We start from the raw sequence: 20412 nt of genomic DNA on the forward strand, positions 1-20412 counted from the left end.
AGAGGCAATTATTTAGGACTGCGACCTCAGAACTGAAAGTGAAAAATGGCAGCACATTCAGTACACAAAGGTTTAAAAAAAGAATAATAACAATGATATTACCCAAACAGATGGCACTGACTCGTCATTTAGACCGAAGTTGACACTAGATGACAGTGAGCCTTATTTATCAAGATGGATATAAAAAATTTACTCGTGAACACTGTTCACAGGAGCAATGTTGGAAAAACATTCTTATGCTATGAGAGCTCAATCAACTGTTGCATGAATGTGCTTACAGGAGATTGGTATTTATTAACATGTGCACGTGAGTACAAAAAAAAAAGACATAAATTTTTAGTTAGGCGGAGCCTATGAAAATATTTACCCACAACTTTACTAAACGATTGATAAATATGCCATGCGTAAGATCCTTGTTAAATTAAAAGTGGAACACTAACACTTAATACAATAAACTGTAAAATTAAGGATAAAATAAAAAAAAAATAATAATAAATAAAAAAAAACAAAAGTATTGGTCTAGCATTACCATTCAGTCTCTCAGGCTGTAACAGAGAAAGGAATATTAGCACAAATGGAGTCGGCTGAGATGTTAATAACACAGAGTTTCATCTGTGTCTCTGGAGGCTGTTAAGAATTACAGAACAGAGCCGGCTTACTCAGCATCTCCACCGCCACACACAGCAAGCATAATGTGGAGCCACAGCCAAGGCTTACATCTACACTCTCTCCATGTCTTTGAACACAAAGAATATAACAATGAGGCGATGAATTCAACAATGATAGCTGAAAAACTCAAGATATCGCTTTTAATTATTTAGACATTACACTGGAATAATAGACAGTTCAGAATGTTGCTCTTGTAGCAGTCACCAGCGTTTTCTCATCCATTTTCACATGTAGATGCATTTTACAATGCTAAACAATGATATGCAGCCGGAGGGCTGGTGTAATACTGGCTTACTGATTGACTTTCACATGCTGGAGGATTTCTCTGGTGCAAGTCATCAATAAACAGAGCAATAAACAGAAGAATAAAAAAAAAAACACTTAGACATACAGTATTCAGTCAAAACCCCCTAATTGTTGTTCCTTCTATGAAAGATATTTTTGTGAATGACTCTTCCTAAAATGTCTTACACTGTCATTGTTTTATCACATTTATCACATTGATATAAGCTGTACAAGAGAGTCACTGTGAAGAAAAGGCAATGCACTGAGGAAAAAAATCCAACTAGCATGGCAGTGTGCAAAGCTTCTGAGCTCAAACTAGACAGTTCTTCTGTGTGTTTTGATAGCCGTCCTGTATGATAAAGTTACACCGTGAAAAACCAGGAAACCATGTTACCATAACAATCCTAATTCCTACATTAAAATGTTGAGAACAATCTAAACATCTTTCAAACACTTCCATGTTGCAACAATTTCAGCAAACTGAGTACAATCCTTCTGATGCACCAATAAGAGTCGCACAGTTTGTCTTCCCTTCATTTCTTTCTTTCTCTGTGTGATGGCAATGATGTATGACAGGACAACTATACCACCTATCAAATCACAGTTTTCTCATTAGCTCAGCCTTTAGCCACAGGAGGATATGAAGCATTTGCTGAGCGTTCCCTGTCTGAAGAGCCCACGGGCCTGGCTGAGGAGACGAGCGTATCAAAGTGATGGACCGCACTGGCAGCTCTCCACAGGAAAACTAATCAGTCAGAGAGCATATGTTAAAGCTGGGTGCGGATCCAGTCTCTCTGACATTGAACTAATCTCTGTTCTGTGTTGATCCACGTCGCAAAGCCTACACTCGGAAAACCACTTGCACTTTCTCAGACTTTCGCAGAAATATAAATCTTTGAAGAGAATCAATTATCTTCATCTGGCTGGTCCGAGTAAGTCATCCAATCCGCTCGCCTCTATTGCCTCATGGCATCATAATCCGGTGGTTATAATGAAAAATGGTGGCCTGTCCTGACCACTTGTGCATCTCTGCTAAATTAATATTGACATACTTCTCTCATATCAGTGCAGCATTACACATGGGTTTGTAATATTAAAGTCTGCTTCAGGCCATCTCAATTACATTGAGAGACTTTAATCATTTCCTCTGAACATATTAATCTTGAGTTCCCCTCTAAAATCCCTCTAGTACACAGCAATGTGACCCCCGATCTCAGTATGCTCAATATGAAAATAAGTTTTCGAAGCATTCACATCGCTCTTTAAGATGATAGACCCTCTGATAAAGAGCTCTTCATATAAGCAGATCACATCAAGATTGTATGAATATATTTCAGTCATCAGGGAGCGTTATTATTTTCGGATGGTTTAAATCCCCATGTGGCAAATAAGGATTTGTTTTTGCCGTCAGCATCTACTACTAAATTAGCAGCACAATCAGCTGAGAGGTGGTGCACATAAAAGCAGTTAACACCAAATAAATTAAACTCTTGATTTGAGTGGTGTACTCTAAATTCAGGATGATAGTATACGCTAGTAGGAATGTCGACTAGAGCAATTACAAGTTTGGAAAAAAAGACCATGTGATGTTTGTCCAATTTTCAACTTTTGGTGAGTGTGTGCCCATTCTAGCCTCAGATTCCTGTTCTTGGCTAACAGGTTTGTGTGTTCTGAGATGCTTTTCTGCTCGCCACAGTTCACCAGACTGAATGTCTGAGTTAGCATAGCCTTCCTGTCAGCTCGAACCAGTCTGGCCATTCCCCTATGACCTGTCTCATCAACAAGCTATTTCCTCCTGCAGAACTGTCACTCATGGGATATCACATTTTTCTTTTGCACCATTCTATGTAAACTGTGGAGACTGTTGTGCCCGGGTGCAGTTTCTCAAATACTCAAACCAGCCCATCTGGCAACAACAACCATGCCATGGTCAAAGTCACTGAGAACACATCTTGTTTGATGTGAACATGAACTATAGCTCTTGACCTGTATCCGTATGATTTTATGCATGCCACATGATTGGCTCATTGGACACATTGGCTCATGAAGGGTCAGGTGTACAGGTGTTCCTTTTAATTAAAGTATACAAAAATGTACATATTCTGTTTGAATTTGTTCAAACAGAGATTGCTTCTGCTTCTTAATTGCATAAACACCCCGACCTGAATACAACGGAAGCCCTGTGATAGTCCTAAAATTCACATAAAAACACACACAAACAGAACAAACGTCCTTGTTTGTAAAAGATTTGCATGACAAAATTGGTCTTCAGGGACTACTCTTAAATGCTTTGTTCCAGTCCTACTCTGCCCTGACAATAACACCATGATCAAATATTACTTATAGGTGAAAGGAGCTCTGAGTTTTTCCATTTATCAGCTGTATGTTTGCACAACAGCACAACAGCACAACAGTAGCACCTGTGGATACTTGGCATGAGCAGGTTATCCCCACTGCATGCTAGAATATAGAAAAGAGTAGCTTGTGCAACATGTAACTGACCAGCAGTTAAAAAATTTAGTTCAACCTTAATCCAGCCAAAGTCAATGACTGGCCAAGAGAAGAATATTACATCTCAAAAGAATGATTAAACTTAATTTTGTCCACACCTGGACCTGATCTATGTCTGGAAAACCAATTCTAAATGCAAATAGCAGAGATGAACGCAGCATGGGTCAGGGGGACGGGAGAGAGGGAGTGGGGAGTGAGAGAGGGAGAGAGAGCTGAACGTGTTTTGCATTATATGTTCCATGTCCAAATAGAGCTTTTGTTATTTCTAATATCCATCCATATCTTTTGGTCGTATACCACATGATACCTGAAATATATGCAAAAAGATTTAATAAGCATACTAGGACATTCAGTCCCCACCCAAGTACATGTCAGACCTATGGGAAACACTACAATGACAGCACAGTGACAAAAATGTTCCTTAATGTGTGCCGTGAAAATCAAAAGAGGTAATATAACCACTGCAGTCTCATTACTGGCACAATGTGACATTGGCAAGAAGCACCACTGAGGATGAGAATTATTTAGACCTCAAATTTTATACACTACATATCTTATAAATACATCTCATATATACATATCTACAAGCATTTATCAGTCAAAGTTACATACTGTTTCTCCTCTCGTGGTTCCCAAGTATGGTTTGCAAGTATTAAAAATGACAATTTCATTCATGATTGTTAGCTTGTCCAGTTACTTTTGGTCCCTTAAGTAGTGGGGATCATATATACAAACTACAACTCCAATATGTGGTAGACATATTTATGACTTTATGTGAAGTGAGACAGAGTCATAATACCAGCTTTATTCATCTGCAGTGAGATGACATCTGTCCGGGCATGAAGTTCTGTTGCATATTCTGACAAGTACTGTTTGATCTTTTTGGTGTTATACTTGGCAAAGCTGCAATATAAGATCGTTGTGGTGTAGTCTGTGAAGGACACTGGTAAACAATTTCAACCCAAAGTTACTGGTGGAGCTTGATGGTAGTGACAGCAAGTTGGAGAGGTTGTGTTGTACTACCAAAAATATATAGCCAATGCCTGCCAAATAATTGATGGAACTTTCCAAGGTGACAAGGATCTCTGTTCTTGGAAGGTTTGAGATTTAGGTGGTGATACTTCATTCAGGTTTAAAGTAAGCTAAAAGACACACTGTGACTGCGGTCTCCTCTGGAGGGAAGAACAGAGCTGAATACTGTCAGTCATACCTAAGACCTAAGTAGATGACTGCACCAGATGAGAAGGTGTACAGAGATATGAGGTATTCCAGTCATTATCTGATGTGACGTGGAAACCTTGACCTCCCACAATACACTGTAAGACAATGTGACAATGTGGTGTAGCAGGTAGCATTGCCACCTCACAGCTCCAAGGTCTCCTGGATCTGTGTGGTTTCCTCCCAATAACATGCATGTAAGTGGATTGCCTATACTAAATTGCCCATAAGTGTCAGTGAGTGAATTTGTGTGTATGGTGCCCTGCAATGGACTGGCATCCCATCCAGGTGGTGTTCTTGATTTGCCCCATCTTTTCTGAATAGGCTCTGGATCCACTGCAACCCTCATCACACCTACCCCCCCAAAATGAGCAAGTCAGCCACTAAATGTTACTGACATCCTCTTTGTATTCAAACCGAAGCTCTACAAGCTTTTGTTGTTAAGTCATGAAAAACATCACAGATGTAGTGGCAATGTAGATGTAGAGCCCTAAATTCTTGCGCAAGACCTTGGTATAAAGTACATCAGTGGATTGGATCAGAAAATATGCCAAATCATAACTGATACCAATAATCAGATTGGTACATCCATAATTCAATCAGTGCTTTGGGCCATGCGTACAAAGTCCGAAAATGTCAATCACATCAATAGAACTTTAATTTAATCTGTATAACAATATCACAGAGATGCATGTGGTTCTGTGCATCCTTTCAACTTGTATATGTTCATTCCAGACATATTCATGTGTAATACGGGCACCCATATTTGCATTCAGAGCATGTGCACCGTTAATGTGCACTCTAGTCAAGTGAGGCTATCAGAGACAGGGGGCATAAATGAAGAAAGAAGTAGAAGACAGTGGGTCAAATGGTGACAAATAGAGACCAGCATCTCTTAGAGAAATAAGAATAAAAATCAGTGGTGAAAATACACCTGAATATCATTTTCTTTGCCTGTATGGAGGGAGTTTCTCTCTCTTGCTCGTTTTTCTCTCTCTCTGAGCAGCTTAACAGCAGTGAAGCAGTGGCAGCTCTGAGGTGAGGTGGCTTGCTTCTTTAATTATTTACCAGCAGGAGTCACTGATCATGGCAGCCAATCAGAGGCCTCTGACAGAGCCATGGCACTCACCAGTACGATAGGGCAGACCTTCTCATCAATACTGTACTGGGTCTTTAGAGATGCACACACAACACAGAACTTCTCTCTGTCTATCTGCCATCTGTAGCTAAAAGACGTTATTGTTTGTCCACCATTGACTCAAGTCTGAGCAAGAGATGTTGTGGACAAAGAGTGGGTAGGTGAGAGGGAGAGGGAGAGGGAGGGGTCAAGTGAGCTGTATTAAATTACTGCACTATATTCTTCCTTCCTAAATAATCAGGGGTGAAATAGGCCAAGCCTTACACAAAGAAAGGAGTCTTATTGTCTTCTATGAACAGAACAGCAGAACGTTTTCAATATTCACTGTTACTACTGAACACTAAGAAGTAGCAGTTTAAATAATATCCAAAATGAGTTAGTTTGTAAATTACATTATCTACCCTGTGCATATATAAAGAAGAATAAGTACGGACGTTAAAGCTTATCTGCATAACAATAAAAACAAGTCTGTCAATTCAACAAGAATACTGGACGTCATGCCCCATTCATTTTCCTTTCTAAATTTTTTTCATTCTTATTCTCAATTAGTATCTAATGTGTGCTTATATACACAATAAATTAAAACATTGTTTGTAAGCCAATATAATTGTAAATAAAGTGGATTGTGACTGGTAATTGGTAACATCTCTGACATGATCTCTAATGGTCTTTTCCACATGTTAGTCCATCTAGTCTGTTTGCTGTGTCCAAATCAGAGCTAAATGTATCATTTTGGTTTATTTGGTATTTGATATGGTTTAGCAATGCCATAGCCATCTGTGGCTAGGAGTCAAGAGAGCAAAATCGGCTGTGCTCTCTGGGTGGAAAGGGTGGTATATTCTCAACACTACCCAATCGTGGGCATCTGTGAGTTCATGTATGCTGAAGAGGGTAGATAGCACTTTCCTGTAAGTATGTGACGGTGCTCTGTGATGTAGCATGAGCAGCACTTGAGAGCAGAAAAAAACTTGGTAGCCGGCTTCATGTGTCTTTGAGGAACCCTCCCTGGTTGATAGCTGTCAGCTGACAGGGGAAAGCAGGCAGGTGGGTGGAAACTGACAAAACCAAACTGGGGAGAAAATGGGGGGGTGGCATTTCTGTAGCATTAGAGCTCTGTCCTTTAATTGTACCAAGGTTCAATTAAAATGGACTAAATTTTACATATGCGAAAACACTCTAAGCCTCCCAGGTGAGTAACTGAATTGAATTGCCAGACTGTAGTCTCTTCTCCATAGCATGTTCTTTAACAATGCTTATGTAACTAATCTTAAAGCCTTAACTTCCATGCATGTGTCCTGTTTTCTTGTTTATGTTTAAAAGAGCAATACTTTAAAGGTGTACATTTCATCTTCTCTCTCTCCATCCTGGCTGATCCTCATCTCGCTTCTCCTCATTTCCTCCCTCATCTTCTGTTCTTCTGTCTTCTCCCTGACTGAGCATGAATGAATTATCGGCTTTAGTAAGCATAGTATTCTTTCTCTCAGTCTCGATAATATAACACAGTGTGTGTGTTTGATTTTACCCTAACTCAGTTTGAAAGGTGTTGAGAAAGAAGCCCCCAGTGTGTACTAAACTTGCCTGTTCAAACTCTATGTGAGAGAGAGAGAGCGAGAGCGAGAGAGAGAGAGAGAGAGTGAGAGAGAGAGAGAGAGAGATTGGTAAGTCAATCAATACTGATCCTTTCTTGCCATTAAGTGCTATAAAATTGTGGGAAAAAAAGAATCTGGTTTCTTTTTCTTTGCCTTACTGTTCAACTGCAAACAAAACACTGGCAGAAATTTGAGTCTAATTTAGCTCTCAATGCCAGGACAACAAAAGCATTGAGTAATTATCCTCATTTGAGCATCTCTGCACAAATTAAAGCATTTTCTGAATCATTTAGGTAATAATTCAAAACAGACACTGAATGAAGCTTGGAACGACAATCAGTTCCTATGCTTCCATAAGTAGCCTTATGCTCTGCAGTCTACCAGATGGATCAAAATCAGACATGGTTTTTTTTTTTTCATAAAACCCCAGAACCGACATGAAGACATCTATATTTAGATATGTTTCCATGGATTATTCTCACCGATTTTTCATTTTACCCTATCTGGTCTGATTAACAAGCCAATGACATAACTTGTTTAAAAAAATGATGACACAAACAGAAACAGATTCTCCCCACGTTGAGTCCTTGGCATTAGTCAAAAGTGGCAATGTGAAATACTACTACTAAACAAAACATGACCACAAACTGTTGCATTTATAGCAATACACTAGTCATTAATGGTTAAGCATGAAAATATATACCATTGTCAGGATTCAGTCATTTATGTGAACAGAGCTTTATAAATGTTTAATTGGGCTACAGGAAGAGTCTGTGGTCTGTCATCTGACAGATAATACCATACTTTTTCACAACGGCTAGAAATCTGGCTTGTGATATTTCAAGTTTCCCACAGAGGGACCAACTACAAAAATCTTCGGGGTGCTGGACCTTTTTTTAAGGTGTACATGGGACACCTGACAAAACTGATAAATTCAGTTACATATGCACTATATACCCAAAGGTTTATGGACACCAGACTCACCACAAACTGTTGCCACAAAGTTCCAAACCTGTTCCAGCATGACAATGCCCCTGTGCACAAAGCGAGGTCCAAGACAGGAAGCCATGATATGCCAAGATTGGAGTGGAAGAACGTGAGTGGCGTGCACAGAGCCCTGACCTGAACCCCAATCCGAACCCAAACAGCTTTGGGATGAACTAGAATGCCGATTGCACTCCAGGCCTTCTCGTCCAACATCAGTGCCCGACCTCACTAATGCTCTTGTGGCTGAATGAGCAAATTAGCTGTGCTCCAAAATCTAGCGGAAAGCCTTCTCAGAAGAGTGGAGGTTATTATAACCGCAAAGGGGGACTAAATCTGGAATAGGATGTTCACAAAGCACATACGAGTGTTATGGTCAGGTGTCTACAAACTTTTGGCCATGTAGTGTACATAGACAATTGGTGACACATCCATATTCAGGCTGTTGTCGATGTTATTTTGAATTTTGAGTGTACTGAATGTACGAACATTCTGCCACACATTCTAGACTACTGTAGTTGCTGTTTAGCTTTATTTTCACCAGGAGAAGAAAAGGGACTGCTGGGCACAGTCATTTATCACAGCTTGCTTGAGAAGGAGGCAAACTCAGACAGCCCTGAAGATTGTGCTACCCATCATGTGATACGACTCATTACTGCATGAACACAGAAACTCTCTCTCTTTCACACACACACACACACACACGCACACCTGCTTCAGACACACTCAAGTGTGTTCATCTAAACCTATCCAACTATGGACATATAATTTCCACTAGGAGGCAGGGGGGGATGCCGATTAATTCCCCTACTTGTTGGATTATCTTCTTTGAATAAGCTGAGATACATCACAATATCCATGAAGAACACTAGAGACCCAGAGGACAGTCACATTGTCCCAGAGACAGATGGCCCTCCTTCTGCTTCTAAAATATGAAGATAACTCAGCCTGCTGGCTGGTTCAGCAAACATATGGAGACATAATATTTTTTCTAAAACTCCGACTTACTTTATCTGCTAATAAAACAGGGGTATTCAACTAAAATTGGTAAAGAATCCAGTTACACAAAACTCCTTACATATAAAGGTCTGGATAAGCAAATAACAAGGCTGAATGGGGACAGCAGTGACCATTTAATGCTTAAGAATTAATGAATAGTTCATGGATATAAATATGCACTTTGAAGTTGTTATGTTTTGTTTCACAGTGGTGCTTTTCAATTGCTCAGTTCAGTTTGGTGAAATATTTTGCTGGGTCCACATCGGTCGACAACCCCTGCATTAACAATTACTCCTCTCCTCTGGACTGCTCTCATGCTCATGCATCATCCAACTGTGGGCACATCCATAGCATGATGAAGTCCATCTATAGGCACTTGTGTGATTAACCAGGAGTCATTCCTCCACCGCTCCTTCCTCATTCCGTCTATGTGAGGGTGTGAAGCAGAAGATTTACAGTCAGTGCTGTGCCTGCCTACGATGCCATAGCTCCCCAGCAGGAGTGATAAGGCAGGACAAAAAAAAGCAATGAGACTGAAAAAGTTTTAAACTGTTTACTCAATTGTGGCATTAAGCCCTAGAGGTATTTTAAGCACTCAGAAGCTGCTGATATAAAGGGTTTCCTCTCTAGCAGTGCTCCAGGGAAGCTGGAGAGAAGCTATATTAAGAAATACTTTGCAGCAGACATTTAAAAGATTCTTTTCTGAAGATATTTACTGCAGTCGTGCTTATGAGAGGATGGCAGCTGTCCGAGGGATATTGCCATCTCTTTGTTTACTGGCTCTGCTTTTTATCTTCATTCGGCCAGCTGCATCACTGCCATATAGTGGACGTCATCTTATAGCAACAAGTGGAGTTAAAATTGTATATACGTTTTAATGGATTTTGTTTGATGGTATCTTTGACAGCAATTTTATTATAGGGCTGTCAAAGTATTATTTATCGGATCCACAAAGACCCACAGAGCCCTAAAAGTGACAAATTTAGTTTAAATTTAGTACACAATTTAGTTAAAATGGCCACAAGTGAAAAAAAAGGTCATAGGTGACCATAACAGGAAGGCACAAATACTCTGAGTTTGATATTTTGAGTTCTCAAATGAATAAAATTGCATGTTTTGGTTAATTTGCACTCTCTGCTAAAAAATGCCCACAATTTAGTTTAATAGATAAACTGACCAAGCAACACACATGGGCTACAGCTCATGTGTAGTTAATGTGTTAAGGTGTAAGTCTCCATTATGGATCTTAATAGTGAGGATGAAATCACTCATGCTTCAGACCATATCTGTCATTTCACAGTCTTCAAAGTGACTATCAGAATATCAGGCCAAAATGTAGCATGTATTGTCTAACAGAAACAGAAGAAAAAATAAGATCTGTTAGTTAATAGGGGCAACAAGAGTAAAATTGAGCATAGAGGATGATATTAGGGTACGAAAGGGAATAAAAGACCTACATTAATCCTAACTATTAAGATAGTACTTTACATTTTTACTAGTACACTTTGACATCTCAAAAATATCAAGCATCCATAAACCACTGTGTAATTTGAGTTAACACTGACAGGTATAGTCACATTTCACTTACCTCGCAGGAGGTAATTTTGGGAACTTACATTTTAAACATTGGTGCATTGTTGATGTGCATCTCTGCTTTGTTTACACAGCATTGCATCCAGCTTGTACTTTTTTGTGTGAAAAACACACACAGTTTTTATATTTCAGCTATCGCCACTGCTGTCTTTTTCAGTCTGTGCTATCAAGATATTCAATTTTTATTCAATTACAGCGAATTCACCTTAGTGTGCTTTGGCAGGTGAGGGCAGAACGATGACCTTCAGGTGTGGACGGAAACACCAGGTCCAAGAGCGTCTGAGCGCGTTCCAGTCTAAATCTAGAGCAATTCGATTGCAGTGAGAAAGCAATTTGACCCTGAATCAACCCAGTTCCCAAACATGCTGTGTATTTTGGGTTGCTAAATGAACTATGAGGAGCAAACTGAGCCATAGAACAGAACTGCAGAAACGCAGCGTGTTCTAGATATTTGAACCAATAAACAAAAGCAGAAAATAAACAATGGACATAATTCACAAAATGTCATAAACTAGTTATTTGTATAATTATCTAGTCATTTATTTAGTGCTGACTCTGTGTTCTCCATGCCTCAGGTCATTTTTATGATCTATATGTGCTCGTGGAAAAGATTTGTTCACCTTTTTCCATATTTCTGACCAATGTTTGTTTTTGCTTTTCGGTTTGTTTAAATTTGTGCAGTGCAAAACCAAACCAAAACAAAAGTATCTCTCTTGGTATATTTTAGATTTTACTTGCCAAACAGACTAACAGTTGTGAAAGCACCCCTAAAGTTTGACTCAACTCGGCGAGAAAGTAGCACTGCCGTTCTTCACAATGGCTTCAGTGCTGTATTCCAATCTATCCAGAAAAATAAATCTATACAGCCTTACATTCTATCAAGTTATTGTTGTTTTAAGTAAATGGTGTTTCAATTTTAAAAACTCACCTTGATGTATTTTCATAATCAGCTTCGTCAATAACACTGATTAATTGTTGCAGCATTAACCACACGCTTGCTACATTAATCTCTTTGCATAGATTTTGCTCCGTATTTTTTTCTTACATGTAGAAACTGTACTGCCTAAAAATTACAGCACCTTGGATATCATAATTTAAAAAAATAGTAACAGGGTCCAGGCCAAATGTAAACACTCACCTGAGAAGGACCTGAGAATATTTGATTTGTACGAAATAACAATAACTTCTCATCCCTACGGCAGTGATATTCAATATATGCATGAAGAGAGTACATATTGTGTATATCGATCAAAACTCAGCATGCGGTATGCAATTACTGACGTAAGATAACAACAGGCGGTGAGCTGGCTGATGAAATGAGCAGCTGTATGGACCTCCTATGCTGAGGCATGAAAGAGAAAACTAATTACACTGACTCCTTTATGGACGGACACGCTCCTTGGCTTAGATAAATAAATAATTAATCAAGGAAATGGGCCCAAGTCTAACACAGTGTCTTCAAGGGTCAGATGTGAGTCTTTGATACGTTATTATACTATGCGATGTCAGAAAATCAAATAATACAGCTTTAACACTTACATCTAGAGACCATTCACTCTTGCAGTCTTTTTTTTTTTTACTTAAAACACAGTAGTCACGATCAGGGCTGTCATAGCTCTTGAATCAAACAAATGATAATAACCAAACTTATATATAATCCTAATGAAAGCCTGGAGTGTCCTACACACTAACCACTTATACAGGCCCTTGTATGGCAGTGAGTAATTGTTGCTACAGTGAAGTTTTCTGTGAGGAGATGTCTATTTGCCATTTAAGGAAGGAGCCTCCAGTCTCAGTGCTTTGTAACAGTCAGAGGTAAAGCTGCAACTTTATGTTTTGTGACACTGAAAAGTCTCCAGGATGCTCCTCGACATGACAAGCTGTTTTTTGTCTTAATATCGTCAAGAGAGGAAAAAAGAGAAGCTAGTAAGGAACCAACCGTTTATAGCAGTTATAACGTAAATGATAACAGGAACCAATGTTTGTTTTACAGATGTTCCACAACGTAACTATAAATGGGAAAAATGTACATGTCATTCCATAAAAAAAAAATGCTGTGGTACAAAGAGTACTCTTTGGGAGATGCTATAATTGAGAATAATTGAACTGGATGGTAACTGGGCTGCGTTGGGCCACATCAAACTACCCCCTCATCGATTATTTTCCTATAAAAGCACACCCCGAAGTGTTTTATTCCTTACTTAATCACTATTACAGCCACAGATAATAAGGAAAACAATAAGGAAAGCTAAATCTTGGATCCTGATGGGACTCTAAATGAGTGCTTTATTAAAGGAGGATCAAACTCATTAAGTCGACAGATAAAAGACTCACAGCCTGTGTTAGTCTTAACTGTAAAACATAAATATGTGGTGTGCCTATTACAGTGATAAACATTTTGGCCTTTTCGTTTAGTTTAGAGCTAGACTGGTGCAACAAAATGAAGTTTTGTTTTTTCTAATCCAGAGGAGTCCTTTTCTTTCTGTCTTTCTTTTACCAATTCAATTCATTCATTTCTCAATTCACTTATATCTATTCCTTGGTTCGATTTTCAGATTTTAGAGTAAAATTGCTAAAAATATAGGATGTTCAAAAACTTGGCACTGGACTGGCAGTGTAAAAGTTAAAAAGCATCTTCATCATGAATATGAAAAACATCCCCACAACGAAGGATATGATAAAAAGCACGCTAAAGACCTCCAAGAAAGGTATCAAAGACAAATATTCAATATTCACATTACACTCCGTTCTGCCCACTTTTTTAGCTGCATAAGCCCTATCTGGTCAGGATTAAATTTATATGGGGTCCTGAGGTAATTTCCTATTTTACAGGTGCTCCTCTGTGACTTTATTTCTGTCTGGATCAGTCTTGTCAGTGTTTTTCTCTAACCTCCTCTAAAAAAATTACAGGCTTAATTACTGTTTTTCACCAACCTCAGCAGTCATCTGATCATTTTAGTCCTGTCCGGATACACATGTCCATGATTTTCTATGCAGATGTCTCCTCACGTTGGGAAAAAAGACGTTTATCTGCTACTACTTGCCCTCATGTCCTGAGTCTAAAAATGGATGCTTCTCGTATACTTTGTGATTATTGTTTTACTGTATTTTCAAATTGTTGCTTGAACTTTGGTTCACCTCACCTCTCCTCTACTTCAGTGTCTCTTCCACCGCTTGGACGCCATATTGTGAATGGCGCGTGATAGTACGACCATGTGACGCAAACATCCGGGTTCGTCGAAAATATAACTCGCTAGAAACTCCTCCTGTGGTCATTTTATTGCTGGCCAGATGTGAGAGTATTATCACTGAGGAGATGTGTAAAAGAAAATTATTACAGATGCCCCCCGATAAACGTATCCAATCCGAACAGGGCTCTGGGTGACTTCAGTGTGTCTCCATCTCCCTTTCATTCATAACAAATATCAGATTCCAATTTTTTTTTTTTTTTTACCTCTGTCAGGAAAACCCGCTTCACATCAAATCTCTTGCGGCCAGAGAAAATGCAGTTGGCATCATGACACCATGGTGTACCAGGTATAAGTGCCGTCACCACCATTCCCTATGACACAGGCTCCCCACCCTGGTCCTGGAGTACACCATACTCCACATTAAAATGGGCAGGACATGGGGTTCACCAGGACCAGGGTTGGGACCATGTGGCCTTCTGACAACCAACCCCATTCTCCCCTAAATGCTGTGTAATTAAAACACAGGTTTGAAAGTAGATCTTACCTTCACCGCCTCGGCATGTGTGACCCTGTCGAACACTTTATCGTTGACTTTGAGGATCTGATCGCCGACTCGCAGTCCCTCTTTCTCAGCCATGGATCCCGGCTCCACCAGAGACACGTAGATCCCGACCCCATGCTCGGATCCGCCACGGATGCTGAAGCCTAAACCCTCGTTGCTCTTGTGGCGCTTCAGGGTCACCTGTCTGACCTCACCCGGGGGTTCGGGTAGGAAATGTCTGCCCAGCAGAGGGACGAGCGCAGTCGATGTCCCGTCGCTGCCGGTGCTCTGGTGATCAGGGGATCCGCGCAGAGGTAAACACGCGAGCGCAGTGTTATTAGCAGAGCTGGAGGCGGTGGTCTCGTGCTCCCCGTTCCTACTATTCAGCAAATCTGACTTTAAATAGAGTCCCTCAGAGGTGTAGCGATCAAACAGGAGCTGGTCGGAGCGCGGGATGACCAGGCGCAGCATGGGGAGCAGCTGCCGCTTGCTCGGCGCGTCGAGGATCACTTTGAGCGTCTGGACCAGGTCGTAGACGTTCCGCTTGGCGTGGTACACGTTGAGGCAGTGCACGAACTGCTCGCGCTCCAGCTCGCTGAGCAGCAAGTTGAGCGCGTCGTGCAGCTTGCGCACATTGGCGGAGAGCGAGCGCGCGCTGGAAGCCAACGAGCCCGCCGACGAGGAGCTCAGCGACACGCGCTCCAGGTCCGCGCTCATCCTCGCGCTCACCTAACCTCTGCCCCCTCTCAGCAACCAGTCACGCGCACGCTCACGCTCACGCACACGCAGAAGCGACAAGCCGCGGCTACCGCGCGCTCCGGAGCGGCGCGTGGCGTCGCCAGCCCTGGATGTCACTTTTCATGCTGATCTCCCCGTCGAGCAGCTTCAGTGCGCTTTCCATATATGGCTACGACACACGAGACTCACTGTGGAGAAGTTTCCAGATGGAATTCATTGCGCTTTCTCAGAAACCAAACGAGTGAGTTATTCATTCTCTGAAGTGTGTTATTAGTTAAATGAAACTTTTAACTGCTCTGAATGAAATAAAGCAGCACTCGGAGTGTGTTTCAGGTGTAATGGTGTCCTCTCAGGTGCGTCTTCGGTTCTGGAAAACGGGGTCAAGTGGCATGGAGAGCTTCTCCAATGTCTCCGAAACCAACCACACAAACCTGAACCTCTACAAACTAACAAAAGCCCAAACAAATACAGTCTAACACCCTGGACGCTCTCCTGAGAGACATTCCGGCTTCCATTTCTGCCCTTAGTCCCGTTACGCGATGACACACCGTATCCAACATCCGTCCAAACTTGTTTTACGGTGTAACTAATAAACCGAGTGTCTACTTCCACAAAACGCTAATATAATTATTCCAAAAACCGAAAAAAATCCGTAATTTATACAGTTTTTTAGCACATTAATGCGTAAACATACGCAAACAGAGAGAGAGCTCCTCAGCTGCCTGCGCGTGAACACACTCGACTCTGACTCTCGCTCCGTTCGGCAGGAAGTGACGCAGCTGTGGGGCGCGAATAAGTTGCTTAGTAACCAACAACACACGTGCGCGCCGGACCTTTTCAATATGTTTCTGGGTTTGTTTGTTTGTTTGTATTTATTGGAATTACTCATCCATCAGAGATGACATGGCCTCACTATGAGCTTTATAAATAAATGTATGCAACTAAAAAGCTGCCATTTCCCCCTAATTAGCCTACACACTGAACACAGAGGTGAGTGCAAAAGTTTGTACACCCTGACTACCTTTAATGTGAGTCCCTTAATTATCACATCTTAAGGCAAAACACTAAAGGTGAATAGGGTAATTAAAGACAATAGATAGGCTATCACAATTATTATGCACCTGTTGTACATACAGCTGATATTCATACAGATATTTTTTCTGATATTCATAAAAATATGGAACTTTTTTTTAAATGATACGTATTTGTGGTAATGAGGCTTTGTCTAATTAAATAAGCATAAATTTGCATGCTTAATAAAAAAACAATACACAGTCTCTGGATGGTATTAATAGTATTAAAATGTTGATTTCACTGTGTAATACTTCTACAGAACAGTTTGTTGGAAAGACATTTCATTATTAATTAACCAAGAAAACCCCACAGACTGTTGTTTTTTTATTCAATATAAAAGAGAACATAAACCCAACAATTATCAACATTTTGGGAAATTTCTCCATAATATCTTTCTAATTAGAGATTGAAATGAACATAAAATCCAGATCATGAATGATTATCTAGAAACAGAGATTTTTAGTTCTGAATATAGAATTTTTTTTTAATGAAAATGGTTTTAAAAACACACAGTGTGGTTTCATGTTTTCCACTTTAGTTAGTGTAGTTTATATGGTTTATAAAGGAAACTGACATGTATTTGACATGTATATCATAATAACACCTAACCTGACATATCCCTTCAGTTTTTGCACACTGTGCACATTGTGTTATGGATTTAATTTAAAATGGATTAAATGTACTTTTGGCAATCAATCTACACACAATAATCCATAATTGCAGAGCAAAAACATTTTTATAATTTTTATTTTTTTTGCTAATTTATTAGAAGTCAAAAACTGAAATATTCCAACCCTTGGCCAAGGCACTCGAAATTGAGCTGAAATACATCAAATACATTACATTGATTCTCTTGAGATTTCTCTAGAACTTAAAAGGAGTCCACCTTTGGCAAATTCAATTTAGACATGATTTAGAAAGGCACAGGCCTGTGTGTACAAGATTCTACAATTCACAGTGGAAAAACTAAACCATGAAGTCCAAGGAACTCTCTGTAAACATCCGTAATCAAACCGTGTTGAGATGTAGTCCTGGGCAAGGGTATAAAGCCATTTCTAAAGTTCTGAATGTCCCCATGAGCACAGTGGATTCCATCATTGTGAAATGGAAGAAGTTTGGAACCACCATGACTCCAGCTAAACTCAGTAACTGGGCTAGGAGGTTCAAGGAGGTGACCAAGAACCCAACTGCCATACTAACAGAGCTTCAGCAGTCCTCCACAGAGATGAGAGAATCTGCCAGAAGGACAACCATCTCAAAAATACTCCATCAATCAGGCCTTTATGGTAGAGTAGCTAAATGAAAGTCAGCCCTGAGTAAAATGCATATGGCACGCACTTAATGATGCTCAATGCATGACGAAAAGATTCTCTGGTATGATGAGACAAAAAATTTAACTCTTATGGATGAACTCCAAGTGCCAACATCTGGCGAAAACCAGGTACTGCTCAACTGGTATCATCCCTATGTTGAAGCATGGAAGTGGTGTATCATGCTATGGTGGTGCTTCTCAGTGACAGAGACATGGAGACTGGTCAGAATTGCGAGAAGGATGAATGGAGCTAAATACAGAGAGGACCTTGAAGAAAACATGCTCCAGAGTGCACACGACCTCAGACTGGGGTGAAGGTTCAACTGTTATCATGACAACAACCGGAAGCATAAATTCAAGACAGTGCTGGAGTGGCATTGGGACAAGTTTCTGAATGTCCTTGAGTGGCCCAGCCAAAGCCCACACTTGAATCCCATACAAGATTTGTGGAGAGACCTGAAGATTGCAGTTCACAGACACAACCACAAGTAATCACAAGTGTGATTGAGCTTGAGAGGTTCTGCCAGGAAGAGAGGGAGAAACAGTGAAAATCCAGGTGTACAAAGCTTGTACCCAAAGAGACTCAAAGCTGTATTTGCTGCCAAAGGTGCTTCTACAAAGTACTAAATAAAGGGTCTTATTTGTCTAAATTAGAGATTTCAGATTTGATTGTTAATAAATTTGTAAAAAAAAAAAAAATATATATATATATATATATATATATATATATATATATATATATATATATATATATATATATATATATATATAAAGTTCCTTTCATTTTGTCATTATAGGTTATTATGAGTCATTGTGTGTAGACTGAGGGCCAAAAAGTCAATTTAAATCCATTTTAAATTAAATCTAAATAAATTAAATAAACAATAAAATGAGTTAGTGAGTTGAGTTTTGATATTTTTTTTATTAATCCAGTTAAAGAGAGGACATGTTATAGTTGCAGTTTATCCAAAAATCTGAAAAATGATTGATATGAACCAAATTGCCAAAACAAACAAAAATGATTAAAAAGTGTATGTTAACATATCAACAATGACACAATCAAAGTGTGGTCATGTTTTTGTTCCTATTTCTGAATTATAGATTTCACTGTTGGTAATGATGGGAAACGTAATTGCAAATGGACTTTGCGTTTCCATTTGAAATTTGGCATACATTGTACATTCGTGTAAACAAAAATGCAAACAGCAATATGCGATTTGCATTTTCATTTGAATTATGTCACAATTTATGTGTTCACAAATAGCAATACACAACTGCAAATACAATTTGCAATTAGTTTTGAAAATAGTCTGGAACATACTTCCACACTAAACTGTGTTAGGTCTTGTAATAGTTGTTTTTCAGACTTTTAACAGCAAACTGTGTGAGAGTTTGAACCTGTTTGAACTTTTCCTGCTTTAAAAGTTAAAGTAAATCTCTCTTGACTGTTTTACATCATTACATGTCTTAATGATGCACATTTATTTCAATTAAATACAGAGTACTGATGGAAATGCAAAGTTTTGAGCTTGCTAAGGCTTGGTTGCTGCAATAATCATTTAACAGAATAACACTATTTGGAGAATGTTGAATTTTGGAGATAAACTTTATAAAGTTTAAAATTTTAAGACTTGTGCCTGCACAAACTTTATGAGTGTGAGTCACTCTGATGCTTTTTGATAAATTTTTTCTGCATTTCCAAATAAAGTTCTAAAGACTTTGTTGTAAAGTTCTAAAGACTACTAATTCAGTCAGTAGGTAAATCTAGCAACATTTTGAAGTATGTCTTTTAAAAATGCTTCAATATCCATAGTCTATCAAAGCAGAACCTGAAATCTTGGCATCCTGATGATCCAGGATTAATAACTCTAAACTGTTTGGCTGGCTCTTGGTTTCCCATTAGATCTGGGTTACGACAGGTCACAGGGTTTAAAGTTTGCCCAAGTTTCACACTTCTTGTTCAACACATTTCACTTAACGCATGCATGGCTTGATAATATGCTGACTGATTCTGATGTTGAGTCAGATGCTGAATTCCCCAATTTCCAGGTAATTGAGATCCAGGTCAACAGACTACACATTTAAGATTTGTAAGGTTCAGCAGCTTTGTGCACTGAGGTGGCTGGTTATTTTCACGGAGCTGTGAGAGAGACCAGAGAGGAGAGAATGAGAGATTGATGGAAGTAATTAATGGAGTTAAAGAGTAACAGCTACAATAAAGCATAATAAACAGTACAGTATAGCAGATTAGACTAAAACAGGCAGAGATGGAGTGACAACAGTTGAATTTGAGCACAATAAGCAAAGGTAATTAACTCGTTCTTGTCTCCCCTTGCTAGTATCAGCAAAGTTAATGACTTTGGGCGATTTCTCTAATTTTCAATTTATTCTGCAAATTGCAGTGTCTTATTGTGCGTACTGTAACAAACAGCAATGGCAATCAAATCCATTTGCAATTTCATTTGACTGGAGAGGCGTGCAGTTTTATCTGCCTGGATGGGTAATGTGCAGCAGATAGTAAAAAAAAAAAAGATATGTGATAGGTTTACTACATTCAATCTATCCATCCC

General features: G+C 39.5%; 1 protein-coding gene across 3 annotated transcripts in view; it reads right to left on the minus strand.

The window, feature by feature from the left end:
• whrna (whirlin a) overlaps positions 1-16210 on the minus strand; it is a 112139-nt gene extending 95929 nt beyond the window's left edge. For all 3 annotated transcript variants that reach the window (XM_026929155.3, XM_026929156.3, XM_026929154.3), the window contains exon 1: positions 14722-16210. In XM_026929155.3, coding sequence (XP_026784956.1) covers positions 14722-15435 — 714 coding nt within the window. In that variant the 5' untranslated portion in view covers positions 15436-16210. The remainder of the gene's footprint in view (positions 1-14721) is intronic.
• Between the last annotated feature and the right edge of the window lie 4202 nt (positions 16211-20412).

Source organism: Pangasianodon hypophthalmus, chromosome 15 (genome assembly GCF_027358585.1).
Source record: "Pangasianodon hypophthalmus isolate fPanHyp1 chromosome 15, fPanHyp1.pri, whole genome shotgun sequence".
NCBI classification, from domain to species: Eukaryota; Metazoa; Chordata; class Actinopteri; order Siluriformes; family Pangasiidae; genus Pangasianodon; species Pangasianodon hypophthalmus.